Source organism: Schistocerca nitens, chromosome 4 (assembly GCF_023898315.1).
Source record: "Schistocerca nitens isolate TAMUIC-IGC-003100 chromosome 4, iqSchNite1.1, whole genome shotgun sequence".
NCBI lineage: Eukaryota > Metazoa > Arthropoda > Insecta > Orthoptera > Acrididae > Schistocerca > Schistocerca nitens.
In genome coordinates, this window is record NC_064617.1 from 741,650,012 (window position 1) to 741,662,163 (window position 12,152).

Here is a 12,152-nt window from a genome sequence, read left to right on the forward strand (position 1 = left end):
ATGACGGCTTCAGCACTGCGGGGGGTACTTTCAGTGAAGTGTCAGAATGTCAACGGAGGAATGGCGGCCAGTTCTTCCTCAACGGCCGAAACCAGAAAAGGCAGTGATGTTGGGCGCTGGTGTCTGGAGCGAAGCCGATGTTCTGACTCATTCCAAATGATGTTCCACTGGGAACAGGTCCAAACTCTGGGCGGGCCAGTTCATTTCAGGAATGTTATTGTCCTGAAACCACTGCATCACAGATGCTGCTTTATGAAAGAGTGCATTGTGCTGATATAATCATTCCCTCAGAACTCATCCTCTACTGTACGCAGTAACCAATGCTGTAAAACGTGTCCATTTCCTCCTGCATTTAGCGTTTCCTTACGCTCAATAAGAGATCCACATCTTAACCACGTGTACCACCCCCCTAGCGGAGCACCACATTATCCGCATTTAACTGTTGGCACTACACATGATGGCACGTAAAGTTCTCCAGGAGTGAGTCAAACCCAAACGCTTCCAACGGATTGACAAAGTGTCAAGGATGATACTGCGGATCACTTGTTTCCAGTCTGTCACTGTTCAGTGGCGTCGTTCTTTTCGTCAAGAGTCGCTCAGCATTGACTACAGAAATGGGTTGCTTATCAGGACTTATTCGACTGTTGAAAGCCATTCTTTTTTACTCCCAACGCAAAGTAATTGTGCTAGCTAGACTGCTAGTTGATCTTTGGAACTCACAAGTGATTCCTTTCATGCGACTGTTTACAGCCACCCTCTGCAATGCTCGACGATCCCAGCCCATCGGTGCATGAGGTCCGTCTGGTCTTATTTTAGCTGTGGTTGTTCCTTCGCTTTTCAAATTCACATAAACGTCATCAAAGCTTTAGAAGTATTAAAATGCTCCTGATGGATATGTTATTTAGGTGACACACGATGATCAGCCCGAAGCATTGGGACATCAAGCCAGCCTTCCAGGAGCGCCATAACTGTGGACGGATTGGCACGGTTCCTGTAATCAGCACCGAGAATGGGAACATCTCGCGAATGGCCGAACGATTTCTGCGGCGGAAGAAGAGGATGCGGCCCTGCTATTTGGGCTAGATGTAGCCTGCGAGGTGGATGCGAACGAAGGCTACGCTGACACGTTTACGGCCAATTTTACACCTGTGGCCGATCGAATTGACAACGAGCATATTCGTGTGGTGGAGGAGTCTCATGGCATGATGCGATCGCGCCACTCTCGAAGGAGGAGGTGGGACGACATTTCTAGCACCCCATTACGAAGAAATCAGGAGACAATGACGGGCTTGACAACGTTCTACCGATTCAATTCCCTCCTGAATCTTACTGGACATTAGCAGACAACTTTAACAGCTTCTTGTCGTTCTTTTATTACCCTTCGATGTGGGAATATGCGAAAGTGCTAGGTATCCTGAAGAGCAGCAAGGACCACTGGCTGGTGAAGGATTTTTGGCCAATCAGCCTACTTCCCTTCATGGAAATTTTCGAGAAGCTGTACGCCAATCTTCTTCTCCTATCAGACCTTGATGAAGAAGGCCACGTAACAGATGAACAGTCTGTCTTTTGGAGGGGCCATTCTAGGTCACAACATGTACTGCATCTGACAGAGAAAGCGCTGAGAACCATGGAGCGTTGCTAATACCTCGAGACATGCTCCTTGACGTTTCCAGAGTCTTCGATTCCGTGTGGTATGACGGTCTAATGTACAAGCTTTCTGTGCAAAGGGTACCGACGTCACATGCTTCTCTCCCACCTCTCCAGAGGAACGATCCACATTTGGACCAACGAATGGAAATCTATAAAGTAGCTGTTATGTTCAGGAGTGCCGCAGGAGCCTGTGCTCTGATCCCTGCTGTACTCCCTATGCAAGTCCTGTACTCCCATGGTGGCACACATACAGTTTGTACACGCCTGCACTGTTCATACACAGCATGAACGCCAATATCCTTCATTGCCGTCTCCAGTTTGGCTGCTGTTGACTTGGCTATTGGTTCGTGAAATGGAGTTTCAAGTATAATGCTGCTAGAAGCTGAATTCTCGTATTAACGAGAAGGAAGCTGCCTTCTACTTTACTACCTGTTGGGATCCCAGGTGGCCCCATCCCATGTTGCAGGACAGGATGGGGAAGACTCTTGATCGACATCTGTAGTCACCACCGCACATCCGGGGCACTAAGAGAGGAGCGGTCTACCCTTTCATTAAATCGATGTCGAATCTGACACCACACCTTGGTATCAGGCTCTACCCAGCCCTGGTCAGACCACGGCTGGAGTACAAAGCTTTAGAGTGGAGATACGCTGCTGCCACGCCCATAGCACAGCTCCAGAGTGTATAATCGAGCCCTGATGCTCGCCTTATACAGTCCGTGGGGATACACAACGAGGCAACAACATGAAGACACTGTAATCCAACAGTCTTGTGAGACAGATTTCGGTAGAGTTCGCACCTTTTCTATTAGAGGCGACAACAGTTGGCAAAACTACTCGTCCGGTGCCTGGTAGAGTAGGTCGACCACGGTACGAGAGTAATTCACCCTCGCAGCATCAAATGAACTAGAACTGATACATCCAGCCCACGGGACAATTCAACAACTAAAGAAAAAGTCAGAACCGTCTGATGCGAGAGTCCAAAGAATAGACTGCTTGACCTGCACACAGTCAAGACCATGTGGGCTTCTCATTTCAAGTGCATGCGAAAATGGGGTATCATTGTAGTGACGGTATGGGTCGGAAATCGAGAACTCTACTAACGTAAATGACTTTCTCACAGGGGAGATTGTTAGAGCCTGATGCCTGATAATCAGCATCACAGAAACGGTGAAGGTGGTCCAATATTCACAGTTACTATAGTGAACACATTTCTCGTTGCATCAGCTCGATGTTCGTGTACGGATGTGCCATCGTTTAGCGAACGGCTGCTCTAAACATGTGCCACAGCATGGAAGCGGCCTGGCGGTGACAGAATTATACCGCCTGGGACGTTCATCTGGGCAGCGATGCTACCTGTGATAGCGATCTGAGGCAACGTGACAGCTGTGCACTACGTGAATATTGTGCAGACCACCTGCATGTCTTCATGCCCGATGTCTTCACCGACATCAGAAGAAGGCCGAAATCGTGCTACCGTAGTTTGAGGAACATGAGAGTGAAGCAATGTTGTTGTCTTTGCCACTAAATTCGCCTGCTCTGAACGCGAGGGAACGCATCTGGGACGCCGCTAGGCGTAAGATCCGCGCTCACAAATCACCGGTTCGTAATTTATTGGAATTGCATGACCTGTTCATAGCTGTCTGGCGTCACATGTCTCCAAAAATCTTCCAAGGACTTTTAGAATCGATGCCACGTCAAGTCGCTATCATATTAAATTGCAGAAATGAACCTACGATCTATTACGTGTATGGTGATAAAGTTTTGACTCGTCAGTGCGCGAGTACCTTTATGTATCCAAAATGAAGAAGGGTCGATTATTTGTATGTAATCAAAGTGTTCGCCACAAAATAAATAGCAGAGTCATAAGTGACTGTTATGACAGGAAAACGTCAGTTTACCTGAACCACGAAAATTGTGCATAAACGTTAATGTTCACTGTAGAGTGTATAGTGACAACAGAAGAAATATAGGGTGTATTCTAATGTCTCTACATAGCCTTTTCCTCTCTAATAGCAGCTAATAATATATGATGATACTGAAAGGGTATTTCAGTACGTAAAGGGAGATGCAAATTTAATAGTCTTGGGGGAAGGAATAGAAGAAAATGTTACGGGAGAATATGGGCTTGCTACTAGGAATGAGCGAGGAGAATGACTTATTGATTTCTGCAATAAATTACAGTGATTAATAGCGATTACTCTGTTCAAGAATCATAAGAGCAGGATGCTTACTTGGAAAAGGCCGAAAGAAAAGGGAAGACTTCAATTTGATCACATCATGGTCAGGCAGAGATTCTTAAGTAAAATATTGGGTTTCAAGGTGTATCCAGGGGCAAATATAGACTCAGATGACAATTCAGCAATGATAAACAGCAGGCTGAAGTTTAAGAGACTAGTCGGAAAGAATCAGTTCGCACACTGTGGGATATGGAATTATTAAGGAGTGAAGAGATATGCTTGAAGTTCTCTGAGGCTATAGATAATGCGATAAGGAATAGCTCAGTAGACAGTTTAGTTGAAGAGAAATGGACATCTCTAAAGAAGGCAATCACAAACGTTGGAAAGAAAAACACATTGGTGCAAAGAGGGTAACTGCGAAGAAACCATGGGTAACAGAATAAATATTTCAGCTGATCGACGAAAGAAGGAAGTACAAAAATATTCAGGAAAATTCAGGAATACAGAACTACAAGTCACTTAGGAATCGAATAAATGGGAAGTACACGGAGGCTGAGGATAAATGGCTGCATGAAGATGTGAAGAAACCTAAAAAAGAAATGATTGTCGGAAAGAATGACTCAGTGTAGAGAAAAGTCAAGCCAACCTTCGGCGAAATTAAAATCAAGGGTGGTAACACTAAGAAGGCAATGTGAATTCCACTGTTAAAGGTAGAGGAGAGAGTGGATAGGTGGAAGGATTAAACTGAAAGCCTCTACGAGGCTATGATAGAACAAGAAAGAGGAGTCGATATAGAAGAGATAGGGGGATCCTGTATAAGGATTAGAATTTTAAAGATCTATGGAAGACTTAAGATCGAATAAAGCAGAAAGGAAAGATAGCATTCCATCAGAATTTCTAAAATCATTGGGGGGGGGGGGGGGGGGAGTGTCAACAAAACGACTATCCACGATGGTGTGTAGAATGTAATAATCTAACGACATACCATAAGACTTTCGGAAAAATATCATCTACACAATTCCGAAGACTGCAAGAGCTGACAAGTGCGAGAATTATTGCACAATCAGCTTAACAGCTGATGCATCCAAGCTGCTAACAAGAATAATATACAGACACATGGAAAAGAAAATTGAGGCTCTGTTAGATGACGATCATTTTGGCTTGAGGAAAGCTAAATGCACCAGAGAGGCCGTTCTTATGTTGCGGCTGATTGTGGAAGTAATACTAAAGAAAAATCAAGCTACTTTAGTAGGATTTGTCGACCTGGAAAAAGCGTTCGACACTGTCGAATAATGCAATATGTTCGAAATTCTGAGGAAAATAGGGATAAGCTACAGGGAGAGGTAGGTGGTGTACAACACGTACGTGACCAAAAAGGGAATAATAAGAGTGGAAGGCCAAGAACGAACTACAAAGTTTAAAAAGGGTGTAAGAGAGGGATGTAGTCTTCCATCTCTGATGATCAATCTATACTTCGAAAAAGCAGTGATGGAAATAACAGAAAGGATCAAGGGTGCAATTAAAATTCAAGGTTAAAAAGTTCAGTGACAAAGTTCACTGATAACATTGTTATCCTCAGGAAAAGTGATAAAGAATTACAGGATCTACTGTGGGGAATGAAGAGATTAATTGGTAAGGAACATAGATTAAAAGTAAATCGAAGAAAGTCGAAAGTAATGGGAAGTAGTAGAAATGAGAAGATCGAGAAACATTAACATCAGAACTGGTAATTACCAAGTAGATGAATCTAACGAATTCTACTACTTAGGCAGCAAAATATCCGATGATGGACGAAGCAAGGAGAATGTAAAAAGCAGACTAGCATATGCATAGAGGGCATTCTTGTCCAAGAGAAGTCTAGTGGTATCAAACATAAGTCTTAATTTGAGGAAGAAATTTGTGAGACTGTACGATTGGAACACACTATCATACGTAGTGAAACATGAACTGTGATAGTACAGGACTAGAAGAGAATCAAAGCATTGGAGATATTAATCTACAGAAGAATGCTGAAAATTAGGTATACTGATAAGGTAAGAAATGAATTGGCAAGGAAATGAATATATGGAAAACACAGACAAGAAGAAGGGACAGGATGGTAGGATATCTGTTGAGACATCAGGTATTAGAGGGCGTTGTAGAGGTTAAAAACTATAGAGGAAGACAGAGATTTCAAAGCATTCAGCAAATAATTGAGGACGTAGATTGCAAGTGCTACTGTGAGATGAAGAGTCTGCACAGGAGAGGAATTCGTGACGGGCCGCATAAAAAAAGAAGGAATTGCCACATTTAACGTTCCATTCGATGGCTGCGACGCTATCGATTGTGTTTGTAACTTGTCCTGTAAAGAGGTCGATAACTGAAACTAAGTTATACAAAGTGATCAAAAGTATCTTGACACCCCCAAAAACATACGTTTTTTATATTAGGTGCATTGTGCTGCCATCAACTGCCAGGTACTCCATATCAGCGACCTCAGTAGTCATTAGACATCGTGAGAGATCAGAATGGGGCGCTCCGCGGATCTTACGGACTTGGAACGTGCTCAGGTGATTGGGTGTCACTTGTGTCATACGCCTGTGCGCGAGATTTCCACACTCCTAAACATCCCTATCTCCTCTGTTTTCAATGTGTAGTGGTGTGGAAACATGAAGGGACACGTACAGCACATAAGCGTAGAGGCTGACGTCGTCTGTTGAGTGACAAAAGGAGCCGACAGTTGAAGAGGGTCGTAATGTGTAATAGGCAGACATCTGTCCAGACCATCACACAGAAATTCTAAACCGCATCAGGATCCACAGCAAGTACTATGACAGTTAGGCGGGAGGTGAGAAAACTTGCATTTCATGGTCGAGCGGCTGCTGATAAGCCACACATGACGCCGGTAAATGCCAAACGACGCTTCGCTTGGTGTAAGGAGCGTAAACATTTGACGATTGCACAGTGTAAAAACGTTGTGTGGAGTGACGAATCACGGTACACAATGTGGTGATCCGATGGCAGGGTATGGATATGGCGAATGTCCAGTGAACGTCATCTGCCAGCTTGTGTAGTGCCAACAGTAAAATTAGGAGGCGGGGTTGTTATGGTGTGGTCGTGTTTTTCATGCAGGGGGCTTGCACCTCTTGTTGTTTTGCGTGGCACTATCACAGCATAGGCCTAAATTGATGTTTTAAGCACCCTCTTGCTTCCCATTGTTGAAGAGCAATTCGGGGATGGTGATTGCATCTTTCAACAAGACCGAGCACCTGTTCATAAAGCTCGGCCTGTGGCGGAGTGGTTATACAGTAATAACATCCCTGTAATGGACTGGCCTGCAAGAATCCTGACCTGAATCCTATAGAATACTTGGCGCCACGCCTCGGCTATCGACATAGATACCTCTCCTCAGTGCAGCACTCCATGAAGAATGGGCTACTATTCCCCAAGAAACCTTCCAGCACCTGACGGAAAGTACGCCTGCGAGAGTGGAAGCTATCATCAAGGCTAAGGGTGGGCCAACACCATACTGAATTACAGCATTACCGATGGAGGGCGCCACGAACTTGCAAACCATTTTCAGCCAGGTGTCCGGATATTTTTGATCACATAGTGTAGTTATGGATAGTCAGATTATTAGGATTCGCTCCCCTTCCATTACATATGCATCACCAAGCTCGAGGTAAGAAGTTTCGTCCGGCAGACGGTCACCATAGGACTACCTTAGGGTTCTAGTGTAGCTGCAGTAAAATACGGGAACTTAGGAAGCAGAAATTCGGAGTTGTAAACTTGTCGTGTCAAACATACTTCGCAAGTTGTTGTTGACAGCATATTGTTCGATAATTCAGTGCACTTACCCATGCGTTCGCCGGTTTCAGTAGGCTTCACTTGAGCAGTGACCAGTGCATGGTAGTGACTCCTAAGCGCCATCAGCTGGTCGTGGCTGCCCTCCTCGACCACGACCCCTCCAGACAGCACGAAGATTCTGTCCGCATTGCGTATTGTCGACAGCCGATGTGCTACAATGACCGTCGTACGTCCTTCGATGGCCTGAAATGTAATTTATTTCACTTAATTGTAGAGTATTAATGGGCTGCATCTAACCAGACAGAAGATTTAGGATTCAAAGGAGAAATAGAAAAATGCAGGTTGCTACTTTATGAATTTGCTGCCCCTTCCAGTTAGTCTACGCGTCTCATCCGTTGTAGTCACAAATTGGCGTGAACATTAAATCTGCTTATTGCTTTGATGCTATCAGAGAGAAATGGACTATGTGGTGCCACTAGGTTTCACCCTTTTACTACTGAAGGAAACAATTGTTTTGTATCAGAGTCCACTCCTACATGTTTAGCACAAATAAGAAACCATTAGGCAGTACAGTACTTGTAAATTAGAATAAAAAGCTGTTGGCCAGCCTGAGTCAGTCTTGTTGCAACCCTTGTCCACAGTACGAGCAGCCCTTAGCGTCTCGCCATCTGACAAGTGTTCATGACGTCGCCTTTCCGACTGAGATCTTTTTCAATATGTGACTTGTAAGTACTGCATCTTTTCGAGTCAGTTGTTGTTGTTGTTGTGGTCTTCAGTCCTGAGACTGGTTTGATGCAGCTCTCCATGCTACTCTATCCTGTGCAAGCTTCTTCATCTCCCAGTACCTACTGAAACCTACATCATTCTGAATCTGCTTAGTGTATTGATCTCTCGGTCTCCCTCTACGATTTTTACCCTCCACGCTGCCCTCCAATGCTAAATTTGTGATCCCTTGATGCCTCAAAACATGTCCTCCCAACCGATCCCTTCTTCTAGTCAAGTTGTGCCACGAACTTCTCTTCTCCCCAATCCTATTCAATAACTCCTCATTGGTTACGTGATCTACCCACCTTATCTTCAGCATTCTTCTGTAGCACCACATTTCGAAAGCTTCTATTCTCTTCTTGTCCAAACTATTTATCATCCATGTTTCACTTCCATACATGGCTACACTCCATACAAATACTTTCAGAAACGACTTCCTGACACGTAAATCTATACTCGATGTTAACAAATTTCTCTTCTTCAGAAACGATTTCCTTGCCATTGCCAGTCTACATTTTATATCCTCTCGACTTCGACCATCATTAGTTATTTTACTCCCTAAATAGCAAAACTCCTTTACTACTTAAAGTGTCTCATTTCCTAATCTAATCCCCTCAGCATCACCCGATTTAATTTGACTACATTCCATTATCCTCGTTTTGCTTTTGTTGATGTTCATCTTATATCCTCCTCTCAAGACACTGTCCATTCCGTTCAACTGCTCTTCCAAGTCCTTTGCTGTCTCTGACAGAATTACAATGTCATCGGCGAACCTCAAAGTTATAACTTCTTCTCCATGAATTTTAATACCTACTCCGAATTTTTCTTTTGTTTCCTTTACTGCTTGCTTAATATACAGATTGAATAACATCGGTGAGAGGCTACAACCCTGTCTCACTCCTTTCCCAACCACTGCTTCCCTTTCATGCCCCTCGACTCTTATAACTGCCATCTGGTTTCTGTACAAATTGTAAATAGCCTTTCGCTCCTTGTATTTTACACCTGCCACCTTCAGAATTTCAAAGAGAGTATTCCAGTTAACGTTGTCAAAAGCTTTCTCTAAGTCTACAAATGCTAGAAACGTAGGTTTGCCTTTTCTTAATCTTTCTTCTAAGATAAGTCGTAAGGTTAGTATTGCCTCACGTGTTCCAACATTTCTACGGAATCGAAACTGATGTTCCCCGAGGTCCGCTTCTACCAGTTTTTCCATTCGTCTGTAAAGAATTCGCGTTAGTATTTTGCAGCTGTGACTTATTAAACTGATAGTTCGGTAATTTTCACATCTGTCAACACCTGCTTTCTTTGGGATTGGAATTACTATATTCTTCTTGAAGTCTGTGGGTATTTCGCCTGTCTCATACATCTTGCTCACCAGATGGTAGAGTTTTGTCATGACTGGCTCTCCCAAGGCCATCAGTAGTTCTAATGGAATGTTGTCTACTCCCGGGGCCTTGTTTCGACTCACGTCTTTCAGTGCTCTGTCAAACTCTTCACTCAGTATCTTATCTCCCATTTCATCTTCATCTACATCCTCTTCCATTTCCATAATATTGTCCTCAAGTACATCGCCCTTGTATAAACCCTCTATATTCTCCTTCCACCTTTCTGCCTTCCCTTCTTTGCTTAGAACTGGGTTGCCATCTGAGCTCTTGATGTTCATACAAGTGGTTCTCTTATCTCCAAAGGTCTCTTTAATTTTCATGTAGGCAGTATCTATCTTACCCCTAGTGAGATAAGCCTCTACATCCTTACATTTGTCTTCTAGCCATCCCTGCTTAGCCATTTTGCACTGCCTGTAGATCTCATTTTTGAGACGTTTGTATTCCTTTTTGCCTGCTTCATTTACTGCATTTTTATATTTTCTCCTTTCATCAATTAAATTCAATATTTCTTCTGTTACCCAAGAATTGCTACTAGCCCTCGTCTTTTTACCTACTTGATCCTCTGCTGCCTTCACTACTTCATCCCTCAGAGCTACCCATTCTTCTTCTACTGTATTTCTTTCCCCCATTCCTGTCAATTGTTCCCTTATGCTCTCCCTGAAACTCTGAACAACCTCTGGTTCTTTCAGTTTATCCACGTCCCATCTCCTTAAATTCCCACCTTTTTGCAGTTTCTTCAGTTTTAATCTGCAGTTCATAACCAATAGATTGTGGTCAGAATCCACATCTGCCCCTGGAAATGTCTTACAATTTAAAACCTGGTTCCTAAACCTCTGTCTTACCATTATATAATCTATCTGATACCTTTTAGTATCTCCAGGATTCTTCCAGGTATACAACCTTCTTTTATGATTCTTGAACCAAGTGTTAGCTATGCTTAAGTTATGCTCTGTGCAAAATTCTACAAGGCGGCTTCCTCTTTCATTTCTTCCCCCCAATCTATATTCACCTACTATGTTCTCTTCTCTCCCTTTTCCTACTGACGAATTCCAGTCACGCATGACTATTAAATTTTCGTCTCCCTTCACTACCTGAATAATTTCTTTTATCTCGTCATACATTTCATCAATTTCTTCATCATCTGCAGAGCTAGTTGGCATATAAACTTGTACTACTGTAGTAGGCATGGGCTTTGTGTCCATCGTGGCCACAATAATGCTTTCAAATGGTTCAAATGGCTCTGAGCACTATGGGACTTAACATCTATGGTCATCAGTCCCCTAGAACGTAGAACTACTTAAACCTAACTAACCTAAGGACAGCACACAACACCCAGTCATCACGAGGCAGAGAAAATCCCTGACCCCGCCGGGAATCAATAATGCGTTCACTATGCTGTTTGTAGTAGCTAACCCGCACTCCTATTTTTTTATTCATTATTAAACCTACTCCTGCATTACCCCTATTTGATTTTGTATTTATAAATCTGTAATCACCTGACCAAAAGTCTTGTTCCTCCTGCCACCGAACTTCACTAATTCCCACTATATCTAACTTTAACCTATCCATTTCCCTTTTTAAATTTTCTAACCTACCTGCCCGATTAAGGGATCTGACATTCCACGCTCCGATCCGTAGAATGCCAGTTTTCTTTCTCCTGATAACGACGTCCTCTTGTGTAGTCCCCGCCCGGAGATCCGAATGGGGGACTATTTTACCTCCGGAATATTTTACCCAAGAGGACGCCATCATCATTTAATCATACAGTAAAGCTGCATGTCCTCGGAAAAAATTACGGCTGTAGTTTCCCCTTGCTTTCAGCCGTTCGCAGTACCAGCACAGCAAGGCCGTTTTGGTTAATGTTACAAGGCCAGATCAGTCAATCATCCAGACTGTTGCCCCTGCAACTACTGAAAAGGCTGCTGCCCCTCTTCAGGAACCACATGTTTGTCTGGCCTCTCAACAGATACCCCTCCGTTGTGGTTGCACCTACGGTACGGCCATCTGTATCGCTGAGGCACGCAAGCCTCCCCACCAACGGCAAGGTCCATGGTTCATGGGGGAGGTTCGAGTCAGTACAAACTTTAATTTTATTAATGTACTATATACCTAATGTTTTAGTACAGTTAGTCTAATTCTGAAGACGACGCTCATAGTAGCGTCGAAACCAGGTCAATTTTGGCTTAATATTTGTGACCGAGGGCTTATTTGTTACAATACGATTTTTAAGTGTTAAAAATGAATTAGCTAGGTACTTGTAAAACTCCACCAACTTTGGATGAATCTGCGTTGGTGATAATTGATCCGAAGCAGTGTCACGTCGGCACACTATTCCAGTTCGTGTCTAGCTGCATGATATTTTGCAGATGCATACACAACAGTGGGAAAAT

At 43.5% G+C, this 12,152-nt stretch overlaps 1 protein-coding gene across 1 annotated transcript in view; it reads right to left on the minus strand.

Moving 5' to 3' along the window:
• Positions 1-12,152, minus strand: part of LOC126252542 (ATP-dependent translocase ABCB1-like) — a 152,477-nt gene that overhangs the window by 65,224 nt on the left and 75,101 nt on the right. Inside the window, exon 9 of the mRNA XM_049953439.1 lies at positions 7,666-7,858. Coding sequence (XP_049809396.1) covers positions 7,666-7,858 — 193 coding nt within the window. The remainder of the gene's footprint in view (positions 1-7,665; positions 7,859-12,152) is intronic.